This window comes from Zingiber officinale, chromosome 9B (assembly GCF_018446385.1).
Source record: "Zingiber officinale cultivar Zhangliang chromosome 9B, Zo_v1.1, whole genome shotgun sequence".
Classification (NCBI taxonomy): domain Eukaryota; kingdom Viridiplantae; phylum Streptophyta; class Magnoliopsida; order Zingiberales; family Zingiberaceae; genus Zingiber; species Zingiber officinale.
Window position 1 is genome coordinate 99,130,135 of NC_056003.1, and position 15,877 is coordinate 99,146,011.

Sequence of the window (15,877 nt, forward strand, 5' to 3'; positions counted from 1 at the left end):
AAGATCTCTCGTAGATCTTATGCCTCTTGGTCTTCAACATATTAGGATTCAGAGTTCACTTCATGTCAAATCCTTAATCCCTTGGACATACCAAACACTCCAAACTTTCTCCAATATGCGATCCTACACGCCTCATCTAAAGATTGATTGGAATAGTTACTTCTTGACACAATTAGCATAAAATTAAAAGTTAATTCTAACACTTACTCCCTAAGTTTATGTAGGAAAAAAAAAATCTTCATCCCATTTCAAGATGAAATTTAGTTATATATCATCGATGGGAAAAAAATGATAAGTACCAAAAGTTTCATCATGTCATCTCTTAATTACAAAGCAAAGATTAAAATTATTATATCAAAGTAGAAAACCATGCAAAATTATGATATTTTGAGTATGGTTACCATCATTTTAAATATGAGAATAACCTTAACTTATCCACCCATTGTAGAGAATTACACATGAGTGCATTTGGTATAAGAAGACATCTTTGCTATTTTTTACACAACGATTATTAGCTATAGACCATTGTCAAACATAAATTGATAATCTCAATTTGGTTATACTATTTTTAGTAATTTTTTTTTTTTGAAAATTGCATTGAAAACTATAGTAAATTTGAGACATTCAATAATGTATGGTTAGCCCAAAAAATCTCCAACTTCAACCTCCTTTTTTTAGCTACCACACTTGTATAAATAAGACGAAGCAACACTTTTTCTGCATCCATTCATCAACCTTCAATCCTTAGCTACCATCCTTTTGGTAGCATTTTCGAATGGATCAACATTGTCTCCTCTTTTAAATAATTACTAATTTTGTATTTCTTTTTCTCTTTTTTTTTTTTCTATCCTCATTTTCTATTTTATTAATTATTGATACATAAATATTCAATGATGGATCCACTTAAATCACTCTCCAACTTCAATATGATAAAAAGTTTGATATTCATGATCCTCCTCTTTCTCCACCAAAATTCACAAGCACATGAAGGAGGAATTGTGGAGGTGAGGCAATTGCAACAAAATGTAGAGCAATTCAAGGGCCAACTACGACTCCCAAAATTTGCCATCCCCCACAACTACAATATATCTATCAGTGTCGACTTCTCTCAATTTACTTTCTTGGGTGCGATAGAGATCACAATAGACATTGTCTCCCCTACGAAATACCTTGTACTTAATTTTGTTGACCTTGTAATTGAGCATGACTCTATTTGGTTCGGTGGTGGTCTTGGATGTAACGGAGAGGTAAGGAATTATATATATATATATATATATATATATATATATGTTTTGTACTTATTTCAAAAAATCTTCCACTACATTTTATTCAATTGCAATGGATATGATAGGGGCTAAAGCATCCCTCAAATATTGTCGAGGTAAAAGAGGATGAGATCTTGATTATAGGGTTTGATGACATACTTCCAATTGGGAAAGGGATTCTTGGCATTCGATATAATGGAACCATAAATGATCAATTAAGGGGGTTTTATGCAAGGTACATTCTACCATTTTATTTAGGAAGCCTCCATTATTTATCACTATAAACTGAAGCAATTGTATTATGCGTCTTATAGCGCCTATGAGCAATATGGAGAGATGCAAACTATGCTTGTGACCCAATTCGAGCCTACAGATGCTAGACGTTGCTTTCCATGTTGGGATGAGCCGGCATTCAAGGTCCTACTCATCCTATTATTGTCATTATTTGTTTAATTTTTGATAATCTCTAGGAATTTTTTTCAATAGATTAGTCGATTCATTCACATAATGGTGGAACCTCTATGACTTATAACTAATTTACCACAGTCGAAGAGTTATATCATTCATCAAAATTGCAACATTAACAAGTTGCTACAATTAGAATGAGCCCTGGGACTATGATGTAGCAGTAAAACATTGTTATATAATCAAAAGATGTTGCACTTCTTAGTGTTTCCCGATTTACTTTAGTGGTCAGTGGAAATATTCTGTGGGGCCGGACCGGTCAACTTAGGATTAGGCTAATTGGATTTATCATTTTCTTTATAATTAGAATGAAATGAAAGGATCGGACCGGTCACCTAGGCTCGACATTACCCAACTTGTTTAATTTTTTTTATAATGAGAATGAAATGCCTAATTAACAACCCAAAGTCCAAAAACAAAAGAACTAAATGAATAAAGGGTCATGTTTAGCATTGCATGCAATTTATTTTCTATTAAACCAATGAAAAGAACTATGAGTTCCTGAGGCTTCTATTGATTCAAGAAAACTTTTAGTATAAAAAATTTATCCATGTTTTTAGGAAGCAAATTTCATTTATTGACGGGATCACTTAAGAGAATCCAACAAAATATTCTATAAAAAGTGAAAAAATATATATATTTTGCAAGTAGCCACTTAGTATTGTTAATGGACTCAAACCATAAAATATTGAGTTATAACAACTTTTTCCACTTAGAATTTCAACATGATCTAACTATGATTCTTTTTCTAATGCTTTCAAGAAATTTCCTCATATGACTTCTATCAACTATTTCTTTTAAATTAAATGTAGGCCACATTCAAAATAGCTTTGGAAGTTCCATCCAATTTAGTTGCCCTATCAAATATGCCAGCGATAAGCGAAAAGTACAATGGGCTTGTCAAGACAGTATATTTTCAAGAGTCTCCAATTATGTCTACCTACTTAGTTGCATTTGTTATCGGTTCACTTGATTACATAGAGACATATTCACCTGATGGTATGTAGTATTTCTTATCATATTTAGTTATTTTATAACATTTTCTTCTACTTTGACAATCATGTATCTTGTTACTTCTTTAGGACTAAAAATTCGTGTGTATGCTTCTGTTGGTAAAAGTAATAGAGGAAAATTTGCTTTAGATCTTGCTGTGAAGACATTAGATTTGTACAAAAGGTACATACTTATCGCTTGATTTTTATCCTAAAGTTGCTTCCTACATTAATCAAATTAAAACTACAAACTGGACAAATTTCTACATATTTAATGTTTTGATGTCTATCTATCTTCTCAATTTTTTTACATTCAATAATAATGTCAAATTTTGTTTTGATTCTTTATAGTTTCCTTTCCTATCCATCATTTTATTAACATGATTTTAAAAATGACAAAGGATTATTTTTTTTTTCAATATCTAGATATTTCTCTATTCCTTATGGCCTTCCCAAGTTGGACATGGTTGGTGTTCCTAGTTTAAGATGTGAAGGGATGGAGAACTATGGATTGATAATATATAGAGAAACATATTTATTATATGACGAATTGCTCTCATCTCAGAAGGATAAACAAGAGGTAACCAATCTATGAATTTCTTGTGTTATATTTTAGTTTTTATGTATGGTTATTTCATGCTTAAATTGTCATTCAACTCGAAAGATTTCTTTGTCAAATTTCTACTAGTAATTAGCCTATAACATTTCATTAGGTTTCATAAGATGCTACTCATGCAAATATTTTTTTTTAAAAAAAAATTGATTTGTTTATTAGACCTTTAAAGAACAACTATAGATTTGTTTTTTTAAAAGGCAAGTTCAATTTAGGTGGCAGATACTGTAGCACATGAGCTAGCCCATCAGTGGCTTGGGAATCTTGTGACAATGGAATGGTGGTCAGATTTATGGTTGAATGAGGCATTTGCCACATGGGTACTCTTCATCATTTATTTAAATTTAATATGCATTTTATATTATATTTTATTTTACTACAAATTTATGCATTTCTTTATATTGTCTCAAAATAGATGGCCCATTCAGTAATAAATGATTTCTTTCCTGAATGGAACATGTGGATTCAACTTCTTGATGATACTCTTGAAAGTCTAGAGTTAGATGCATTAGATGAATACCATCCTATTCAGGTATAATTCTCTCTCTCCATAGATTAATGTTGTTTCATAGTTCTTCTAAAACATGAAGCATTCATAATGTTCTATGAGTAATTTCTATTAGGACTAAAAGAATTCATCTATTTTTATAATGATATGATATTATCAACTTTAGGCTTAAGTTCTCATAAATTTATTTTTAGATTTTATCCAAATAACTTATCTTTCATCCAGATCGCTCCTTTTTCACTACCTAAAGTTCAAGTCTCTCAGGATTTCTACCAAGCATCCGATTGCTCTTGACTTGTTTAGATTTTTTTCTTAGAGTTCACTCCTCTGGGAGCCTCCATTTCCTTCATTCAAAGCCACTATTTCATCCACATGGTTTGATTTGGACTCTGATACCACTTGTTAGGACTAAAATAATTTACATATATCCAAAATAGTATGATATTATCTACTTTGGGACTAATCCCTTATGGATTTATTTTTGGGCTCTACCCAAAAAGTTTCATACCAATAAAAATACCTTTCATCTTATAAATTTATGATCTTATATATTTCTAATATGAAAGTTTGATTGTATTCCTAATAATTTCTAGTCTATGATGTTGTGTTATGATGAGTAACTCAATTGGTAGGCAATTTTCTAAATCAATTGTTACATCTAACCAATTTCTTAGATACTTCTGTCATGAAAGGGCTCCTTTAATTGTCATCTAATAAAGTGTGTCATCTAATAAAAATATGCACTAGTAAAAATGATAAATTTATGCTCCTTTAATTGTTTTCTTTCTAGCTGGCTAATGTTCATTTTCCAATATTATACAAACTTTTATTAATGTTTATCACTTTCTTGTTTAGGTGAATATGACATATGGTATTGACCCAATTGTAATTTTCGACCCAATAGTCTACAACAAAGGAGCCATTGTTATTCTAATGGTTCAAAGTTACCTTGGAAATATATCTTTTCAGGTTAGAATTTTATAATACTTACAGTAATGCTAGCTCTATATTTAGATATCATTTGATTATGGTTTCTTTTAGTTTGTGTCTTTGTTAATCATCTAGAATTTATATATAACATGATATAGGCATGGATCAATTTCTTTTAACATACCTCTTTGATTGATCATTTAACAATGAAACAATATGTCATAATTTTGTGAGATGTGGGTGTCTTCATTGAAGATCATACAAAAAAAGATAAAAGATTTCTTCATTTCTAAACTAAAATAAAAAAAGATATAAAGGATTGCCCATTATTTAGTTATAAATTATCTCATTTTATTTCAACACTAGATTTCGCATGTATTCTCATTTCATTCGCAAGAAGAAATATATAAATTCTATTATTTTTTCATATTTTTCTTTTTTATCTAGCTTCTTTCCTATTTCAACAATTTTCAAATAGAAAAGTATCTAAAACTAGCTAATCTTTTTTTAATACCAATTTCAGAAATCATTAGACACGTATATTAAAAGATATTCATTCACCAATGCAAAAACTGAAGATCTATGGAGTGTTTTTCAAGAGGAAACTAAAGAGCCTTTTGAACATATGATGTATTCTTGGACAAAGCAAAAAGGGTATCCGGTCGTAAATGTGATGATTAAAGAAAATATCTTGGAGATTAGTCAGGTATATTTTCTTCTAGTCTCATGTAGTTTGTAATTTGATATTTTAGTAATAACTTTGCAGAAAAATTTCTCATCTATGTGCAAACTACTTAGATACTATTTTAAATTATTGGTGCAGATTTAATCATAAACACTACAAGAGCTAATTAGTTTATTGAGATTCTTAAGTGATCTATTTGAGAAGTAATGAATTCTATCTACGATAATGATATATAACAAGGAATAACTACTTATTTTTAATGAGCTTGGAGTATCAACAAATGAAGAATTTAGTGGTAAGTGTGGAGACAACTTTCTATTTCTTTGCTATTTCATCTATAAGAAAAAAAGATTAAAACTTTAGCATTTTAAATAATGTTGGATATAGGGTTTAGGGTATATATATATATATATATATATATATATCCAACATTATTTAGATAATTTTTTGGTTGCTACTTCGATATTATTCATTCTTAGTCTATCTTATCAAAGGATAATTTATAATTAAGTTAAATTACTTATTTATTTTGAGTATAGTAGCTATTTAGGTAGATTAGAGGTACATTATGTGTCAAAGTATTCATTTATAAAGATAACCTCTAACTTGACTCCTTTGTAGTTAGTCATTACCAATTTATTTATTTTTCTTTAATTTCTTGTTAGTGTAACTTTATGTATTACATTGGACTACTAATGACTAGATGCTCTAGTTTTAAGTTAAAGTGTTTAAGTAAGAAATTCATTCCCATTTGAGTTAAAAATCTATCACCTAAATTTGTACATATCTTTATTTTGATTTTTGACATGAAATTTGATAGTTGCACTTGATATTTATTTGTCTCATTTATTGCAGTCTCATTTTTTATTGGATGGATCTTCCAGCGATAGTCAATGGATTATTCCTATTACATTATCACAAGGTTCATATGACAGCCCCAAAACTTTTTTATTAGATTCAAAGTCTTCCAAGCTAAATTTGACAGATCAAGGCAACCAAGAGAATTCTCAAACTACTTGGATCAAATTGAATATGAACCAAGTAGGATTGTACAAAGTGCAATATGATGATGAACTCACAACCAGGCTAAGAAATGCAATACAAGCTAATCAATTGAGTGCAATGGATAAATATGGTATGTCAATAGCACCATTGTCAACTTTTATAATATCTTTTATCTCTAAAGGTTTTTTTTTTTTTGGACATCTCTAATGTAGGGCTTTTGGACGATTATTTTTCACTTTGCAAAGCTACCAAACAAACATTATCATCTTTTTTGTCATTATTAAATGCTTATCGAGAAGAGACTAATCCATTCATTCTAAGACGTATTGGAATGGTAAGTTTATTTCATCACCTTTTAATAATATATCTATATTGAATTGATCATACTCGCTTCCATTGATTTGACAGATTAGTCGTACGATTGTCGACTTGATAGGTGATGCTAGACCCGAGCTTTCAAATAATATTAAATCATTCTTTATTAATCTTCTCAAATCTCCAGCAAAGTAAGTTCATTTATTTCAAAATTATGTCCTTTTTTATAATTCTTTTAGTTCCTTTTTAGTCACATATATATATGTTAAGTTTCATAGTTATATAATTTGAAGGTGAGTAGACAAGCATATACTATGAAATAATAGAATAAAAAATAACCGATATAAGAAAAGAAGTATATTTATTAATTGATAAGAAAATACTAATTTTAAGATTTATTGGTTCTTGGTTCTCTTTGTTTTTATGTTTTAAACTGAAAATAGAAAATAAATCCTTTTATCCTTTATTTTACTTATTCTTATTTAGACTGATCACTACTTTTAATTGTAAATGGTTAAAGTTCATATGTAAACTACTCTGTTTATTAGGTATTAAATCCTTAATATTTTTATTCATGAGTAATGTAATGAGAGATTGTGGCTTATTAAATTTAAGTGTCAGTCTATTTTTCATAGCTTTATACAAATACAATTAGTTTCATTAAAGTTGTCAATTATTCATATAACCTTCATCAAAACATCACTTCTAAATTTTAAAAATTCTTCAACTAATTTTGAGATGCAAATCTCAAGCATACAATTGGTTTCATTCAACTAAATTTTAAATCATGCATGGTGTACTTGATTCAAGATGTTAAAAAATGAAGAAAATTAAGCAATCATTAGACTTAATTTACTAGCAAATAATTGTTATTATTTTTAAAAATTTAAAGTTCTTTCTTATATGCATTATTATTTTATATTTCTATATCTAAACATGTGCAACTTAACAGAGAGTTAGGTTGGGATACTAGAAAAAATGAAAGCTATATGAATATCCGTTTAAGAAGGAGAATATTTTTGGACCTTGCACTACTTGGACATAAGAAGACTATAAATGAAGCAATTAATCGTCTACATCCTTTCTTCGGTAATATAAGTACATCTGTCATATCAAATGATATTAAAAAGGTAAATTTTTTTTTTTTAGCATTAGTCGTTGCATTCTCTTTATTCTATTCCTTTATTTTGATTGAATTTGTATATAGGCTGTATATGTTTCTATAATGCAAACGGTTAACACCACCAATAGATTTGGTTATGAATTTCTCTTAAAGGTCTACAAAGAAACAGATGATGGCGAAAAGGCACTCATTTTAGGTATGTGAACCTTCTAACATTTATCATACTCCAATTAGTTACTTCATAAGTGTATCTAATAAGCATTTGATTGTCCTTTAGCATGTATTGCAACATGTCCAGATTCAAACATAATCATTGAATCTCTCAATTTTTTATTATCTTCCGAGGTAACTCCTTTCATTATCTTTGTTCTCTTTGTGCTGTTCATCCCTACTGATAAAATATTACATTCTATAATTTACTTTAAAGGTTTCAAGTCAAAATGTACCGGATGGTGTGTCACTCATTAATGGAGCAAGTAGAGAATTTGCATGGACATGGTTAAAGGTATAGTTCTAAAAGTTTGATATATTTCTTCTTCAACAAATAAAGAGAAGATATACAATAATCATAATAACCATTGTAGTCTTGTTTGAAATTATATTAAAGTTTATTGTCTAGAAAATTATATTATCTAATTTATTATTGTTATATAGTTCATAGAAATACATATAGTACAATTCTAAAAGATCATTCAAAATTCATAGATCATCTTTGATGAAGACCATTATTCATTTAGTATGTCTTTATGCAACTTTTATTAATTGTAGTGAGATTGACATTTATTTCACATGTGAAATAATATATTTTTATTGATATAACTTCTAAAATAGTCATTTAATAAGCTATAAACTCTATTAAATTTAACTTTAACTTTAATTCGAAGCATGTTCTATTGACAAATGATTCACACTTTTTCTACTTGTCTAAATTTTCATGATAATGTCATTATGTCATCTTTTGCTATACTTTACCTCCATTAATATTCAAGTTTTAGTATTTAATTATACAAATGGAATCAACTTTCTCTAATTCATTATTTTTTCTTGAATAAGATATAAGAATTGGTCATTATTGATAAAATATAACAAATGAACTAAACATCTTGATGCCTTTGGAGAGCTCAAAAAAAAATATCCTTAAATATAAATACAAAATTATCATAATATCAATCTTCAAATAATCTCCTTAAAAAAATTCTGAAATAATATCCATGCTATTAAGTCTACCTAGAAAAATATGTTATGAGGTCAAATAAAAATTGACATAAAAATGGCATATATAGTACAAGGATATTGCAAATTATAATTTTTAAAAAATTACCACATTTTATAAAAAGTTTATTTTTTGATAAATGGATATGATACAAGAGGCCGAAGTCTATGACATGTTTAACTGAATTTATGGTGTTTGCACATGTCAACATTAAACAAGCATAATAAAATTTATAGACATAATTAAATAATTTAAGTATTTAATAAAACTAACTAATTATAAAAATTGTTTATTTTAGTTTAATAAATTTCACAGTGCATTAGCATATCATTTCTACGAATTATTGAAGCTCATATAATTTTCGCTTTTATATTGTATTTAATTCATAATAAAAATAACTTTGAGTATATTCCACTTAACTATTCTATAATTACTAACAATCATCTTACAGGAAAATTGGGATGAGAAAATATCAAAAAAATTATCGGGCAAAGTCTTAAGTAATACAGTTTCATATATTGTGAAAGTGGTATGTAACCTAATCCTTTGATTTTTTTTTTTAAAAAATTTAAAATAATAGTGTGTATCATTTTGCTAATTTTTTTTTGTTATTTGATTTGTAGTTTGGGACAAGTGAGAAGGCCACAGAAATATCAAACTTTTTTAAGAGCAGAAGCAATCCTTTGATTTCTGACACCTTGCGGCAAAGCCTTAAGCAAGTTATGATAAAAGAAAGGTGGATTCAAAGTGTGAAAAATGAGTTTACACTTTGTGACACAATAAAGGATTTAGTGAGAAAAGCACTTTAGCAATGTTCAACTATTGTATTTCACACAAATAAGCTTGTGTCTAATGTAATTTCTAAAATCCAATATCAATTGGGAATCAACATGTGAGCTAAAGCCAAAAATTTAACTACTATAGCAAAGAAAGAATCATTAAGAATGTATAGAACATGCTCAGACCGGATACTTTTGTCAACTTTAACTTGACAATTAAAGGTACACTAATTATGATCCATACATGAACCTTATTTTGTGTGATTTTAAAAGTATTTATGCAAGGAAAAATTCCCAAAATATATAAATTATTTAAAATGCAGAGAATAATGTAGTTGATTTTGAAGAATTTATATTTGTGTGCGCTCAGGGACGGATCTAGAAATTACAGATGAACTAGGTTGATTTTAAATTGGTTGAGTCTCTCATAATACCATAGAAGTGATTTGAGTTCATTTCACACGAATATGTCACCATCTCATTGTAGATGAGAATTAAATTATCAAATAAGAGGTGAGTGGTATGTTTAAAATTTAAATTCATTGCATAGGTGTAAAGATAAAAATTAAGTTGATTTGATGGATTTGATTTAATTAAATTAAAATCGAACCAAATATTAGATTCATTCAGTCAATTTAAAATGAATTAGGCAAGACTTTTTTTTTATCTCCTCTTTTCTCTCCACGTACCCAACACTCTCACTGCCTCACGATGCCTATTTTTCTTCTCTTTTTCTCCCTCTCTTTTCTTCCCTTCGTTTCTTTTCTCTATTTTTCCCAACCGTAACATCTGCTCTCTTCTTCTTCTTCCAGCTACCAAACTGCATCCTTTCTCTCTCCAACTCTCCTCTTCTCAATAGCAGCATCCCTTGCAACTCTCTCCTCAAATAGCAGACATTGTTGCTCTTTCTCAATAATAAAAGCAACACCTTATTGCCCTCTTTCAACAGTAGCAGCAGTCATTTGGTCGGCTTACGTAACATATTTCACTTGTCATTTTGTTTAGGAAGAGCAAGAACAATAGTGTTCTTCTCCTTTTCCATTTATTTATTTTCCCAATCCATAACAGTATGCTCTAATTCTTCTCTTCCTTGTTTTCTTGGCGAGCAAAGCAATAAGATCCACCACTGTTGAACATTGTCAAAGCCGATCGAGGCTCCTCTCGTTTTCCTCTTTACTATTGGTTATTTTCCATCATGAGCTAAAGGAGAAGAAACACTAATTCCCTTTTCTTTTTGTATAAATTGTTGTATTTTTTGCATTAGGGAATCGATTGATTAGTTTTTTTTTTCCCCTTGACGTTGTAAGCAGGGCTGGGCTATAACTTAGGATAACCCTTGGGTGCCTCCATCTCTGTGTGCACTTTGCATTTGTAGAGTGTGAAACGTAATATGTTTCGTATTCTGTAAATGCGAAAAAAGATGAAAATGCATAAAGTTCTGCAAATGCAAAAAAAGTTTTTTTTTTTTACAGCTTTCGCATTTCTTAAATGTAAAACTATAGCTTTCACATTTAAGAAATGCGAATCTAATTATATATTATGTTTTTATTACTTTTTAATATGATTGTGTTGATGGATGACTCATATTTAGATGAAGCCAATGCGAGGGATGCCATAGAAGAAAAATTTGTTAACATTTTTTGTAACAGAATTCTATTATGATTTTTTATAACATAATTCTGTTATGGTTTTTCATAACAGAATTTTATTGCTATTTTTCATAAAAGAAATCTTTTACCATTTTATTGGGTCTGAGATTTAGGTACTATTTATAGGGATCATTGTAAACATATTGGATTAATAAGAATCATTGAATGTGATTCTCTTGTATAAAGAGAATTCTAATAAAGACTTGGCCATTTTTATAGAGTATGCATGTCGCCAAACCACAGTAACTCTTCTTCTTCTTCTTCCTCATGTTTGCTTTCTTTGTGCGTCTTTGTCTGTTGCTCCGTGCCATATCTCTTTCTCTCTTCCTCTTCTTTCACGTTAGAGGTTGAGAGTGATGGTGTGGTTGGCATCAATGATCAAACTTAAGTTTTGATGAATGACAAATGGATTAAAGTTAGATATGTTGTGATCTAACCTTTCTACCAAGTGTGCAGGACTTGATGAGTCAGACACCAGGCTGAAATCCAGCTAGGTCTGGAGGACCTGATAGCTGGTGTAGAAGTCTAAATAGGTCACACTACAAGAAAAAAGCTAATAGACAACGCTTTTAAAGCATTGCCTTTGTGCCTGAAAAAGCGTTATTAAAGGCACTGTTGTTAAAAGTCTGCTCAATGACAATGCTTTTAAAGCGTTGTTATTTGTAGCGAAGACAACGCTTTTGCAACGCTTTAAAAGCGTTGTTGTTTTTTTTACAAAGACAACACTTTTTGCAACGCTTTAAAAGCGTTGTCGTTTTAAAGAAAAAAAATTAAAAAAGAATTATTTAAAAATTATTATTTTTATATTTACGAAACTATTATTTTTCTTTTACCATGTCCAGATTCGAATTTTACATATAATCAGCTCAGCTAATGATTTCAAACTCATACCAAAATAATAGAATTCTGACATTGAAGTAATATTAGTATTTAATTACATGAGAAGCTAGTAAATATCAAAATTAAAACTAATTCTATTTCAAAGTAGATAGTGATATTCACATATAAAACAAAAGAGCACAAAATAACTAGTCGACCTCGAAGCCAACAATCTGTTTACTTCTACTAGCTACACTCAAAAATTATTATCGGCTTGAGAACGGGACAAAACAGTACAGTAATTACTACCACAATACTGAAGAAGTAGCTTGTCTTTCTCAATCTATTACAGGAATAAGCAATTGGATTTTGTCTAGGATCTTTGTGAGCTTTGAATAGATTGAACAGCTGGCCTGAAATATAAACAAAAAATTACAGTCAATAGTTTGAACCAAAAAATTACTTCTACTAGCTAGTTTCTATAAATGAACTAAAACTCATTACTCAGAAATGAAATGCTTGCAGAAAGAAAGAAAGAAAGCTTGCAGAAATGCAACGTTTCTTCAAACTGCAGAAAGAAAGCTTGCAGAAATGCAACGTTTCTTCAAACTGCAGAAAGAAAGCTTGCAGAAATGAAACACTGTCTTCTCTGCAAATGCTTTCTTGCAAAAAGCACTGTTGTTGCAGAAATGTAACGTTTCTTCAAACTGCAGAAATAAAGCTTGCAGAAAGAAAGGCAATGTTTCTTCAAACTGCATTCTAAAATGCATGCAGTTTCTAATATGCATTCTAAAATGCATGCAGTTTCTAAACTGCATTCTTCAGTTTCTAATATGTAGAGAAAGCTTGCAATTTCTCCATTCTAAAATGCATACAATATTTGTATAAAGAAAGCTAAAATGAAACATTTAGAACATGAGTTTAACTAATAGTGGAAAATTGCCAACTTCCTAAAGAAAGCTTGTAGAATTTTTAGTTTAACATGCTTGATAGACTTAAAGCTTGCCAAAAGCTTGCAAAAATCTTGCAGAAAGCTTGAAGAATATTTGCAAAGAAAGCTTGCAGAATAGACTTAATATTGTGCCATTCATCACAATGCTGATGACCGAACCCATAATGACTTAGCATGAATTAAGGGCAACAAACTGAAGACAAGAAAGTACTCCAATGTATCTGAGCTACAACTTAATTGTTGCCCTTGTAATTTTTTAATTACTGATGATGTGGCTACAGCCAAGTAGGAAAAAAATGATCTAGAATTTAAGAACTGGAGCAGCTCCACCTAAGTGACTAGTCACCAATGATAATTAGATTGTGTACAAAACAGAACTTATCCATATTAGAGTGTCATTGTGTTGATTAGAACTGGAGCATCTACATCCAAGCAACTAGACACTAGGATTGATAAGAACCCACTAACAAGCAGTAGCGAAAATTAATAAGCTGGAGAAACTATTGCTCAAAAATTAAATATATTTTACTAGGAAGTCAAAAGGATACCACTAACTGGAGCATTTTCCTGAATGCTGGTTAAGACTCTCATTGCAAGATAAAGAAAAAGTAATTATAAACTGTGTCCAGCAAAATGTAGTAGGAGTTTAGACAAATAAAAGTATTCCTAAATGAACTTTCACCAACAACTTTTAGTCTAGCGAAGTGTATAACAACATCAAACCTGCAAAAACAAACAAAATGATGTCATGCAATGTTAAAAAGGATATCCAAACAAAATCGGAAACAGAAAGGTAAATGACAGTGAAATAATAAGCAACGAAGGTCTAAATCACAATGTATTAGGCTTGGCAGCCTCAGCATGCAACTCCAAACAAACATCTAAAGCGCGCTTACTATAATAATATAACATATGTAATGCTCTTGGGACACTTATTGACAAAGTATGTTTCTTTTTTGGTTATTCAAACTTCTTCCTTCGAGGTTTCTAATAATTTCAAATGATGACAGTTAGATAGGATGATTAATAAAAAAAACGACAATTTAATTTGAAATAAAATCTAACAAATATCTCATCTTAGTTCACTACCAAGGATAAATGACTCCTTTAAGAAAACTGAGGCAAAGACTATTAGCTAAATCCTGTCTAAAGAAAACAATGTGATATATCAAAAAATGTGTAATGACTTTATTGCAGTTACATGTATAAAAATTAGGGAACATAATATCCACTAGCATTGAGCATTTATTCCTATAAATTGGAAATATTAATTCTTTATGCTATATTTTTTCAATGGATAATTAGAAAGGTGTGCTTCTTAATTTGGGAGCCTTAAATTCGAGTTTAGATTCATGTCCCATAATTAGAATCAGTTAACAATGCAACACCACATGATGATTGTTTACCTTTGAGCAATACCATAGCTGAAGATATTGCCTTCAAAATGGATGTTCCTTCTTTAGGCGTTGGATCAGTGAATTCCTTCAAACTCAAAACATTTGCATCAAATATTGACCAATATTCATATGCTTACAAGGTTGGTCTGCACAAAAATAATAAATTGACCGCTTAATCCATAGCATATAGTAGCACATTTTCCCAGTAAGAGACATTGAAATGAATTCCAACAACTTATCAAAAGTCATAACCATCTTGAAACATATTGAATTGCATGTAGAAAGCATTTTCAAATTTCTAGAGCAGATAAAGAGTATTACATAATAAGTTATTTTTAGTTCAACAAGATTATCAAAGATAAATAGCAAGCAACCAAGTATGAGATGGACCAAATTTTCAGTAAAAAAGGAATCGAGAGGGTATGGCTTGAATCAGAAAAACTTGCTCCAACAATTAGTGCCCAAGCTGTACATTACATGGTTTAGAAAACTTTATAGGCTAAGCATCACGCAGCTGCTGCTCTAGGAAAGTGCTTAAGCACAGATGCCTATAGCTATCAGATGCTTATGCATTGCATATCTGTTTCACTTACAAGCAAGCACAAGCTTAAATCTAAAGTAGAAACATATAGAACCAAATCTAGAAGAATACCTAGAATGAAATGAGACATTTAATGGCATAGTGGTAAAGTGCAGAAGTGAGCCATGACCACCTGCAATTGATTGGGAAAAGGAATCAAGAAGGAAGAATCAACGAAGATGAAAAACTCAATTTATTTTGCTTACCGGAGTTAGGGATTTCCAAAAGCCCAAGTCAGTCTTGGGCGGCTTGGTAACCCTAGTAGCCCAGAAGATGAGCATTAATATAAGGGAGCTAGCCGGCGGCGAGGGAGAGCATGGAGGTCAGCCAAGGGTAGGGGAAGGCATTGAGAACCTTCTTATTGTAGATATTGAACACCACGTTCAGCGCCCACCACGTGGCGAAGTAAAATCCAATCTTGACATTCTGCGCCACCGCCAATCGGCTCTCCTCCTCACCACCGATCGGCCATCAAAGCCCTAACGAGCTAGGGAACCCCCTTGGCGGTCTCTGCCAAGAGCCATCCCTCCTCCTCCATTAGATTGGCGACTAGGGTATCGATCTCGTGCGGCGATCTGCACCTAGAC

General features: G+C 30.4%; 1 protein-coding gene and 1 long non-coding RNA gene across 2 annotated transcripts; one reads left to right on the forward strand and one right to left on the reverse strand.

The window, feature by feature from the left end:
* The first annotated feature begins 893 nt into the window (after positions 1–893).
* On the forward strand, positions 894–9,923 carry LOC122023222 (aminopeptidase M1-A-like). Its single transcript, XM_042581297.1, has 15 exons — positions 894–1,247; positions 1,361–1,500; positions 1,580–1,682; positions 2,543–2,729; positions 2,813–2,906; positions 3,149–3,302; positions 3,551–3,655; positions 3,751–3,867; positions 4,699–4,812; positions 5,297–5,479; positions 6,314–6,593; positions 6,676–6,797; positions 7,986–8,084; positions 9,566–9,643; positions 9,738–9,923. Exons 1-15 carry the CDS (start codon positions 894–896, stop codon positions 9,921–9,923), a joined length of 2,316 nt encoding a protein of 771 aa, XP_042437231.1.
* Positions 9,924–14,537: 4,614 nt separating this feature from the next.
* LOC122024957 lies at positions 14,538–15,526 on the reverse strand. The gene is made up of 3 exons (XR_006123548.1): positions 15,497–15,526; positions 15,363–15,423; positions 14,538–14,856 (listed from the first exon to the last, which is right to left on the reverse strand). It is a non-coding gene; the product is annotated as an uncharacterized LOC122024957 (long non-coding RNA).
* Between the last annotated feature and the right edge of the window lie 351 nt (positions 15,527–15,877).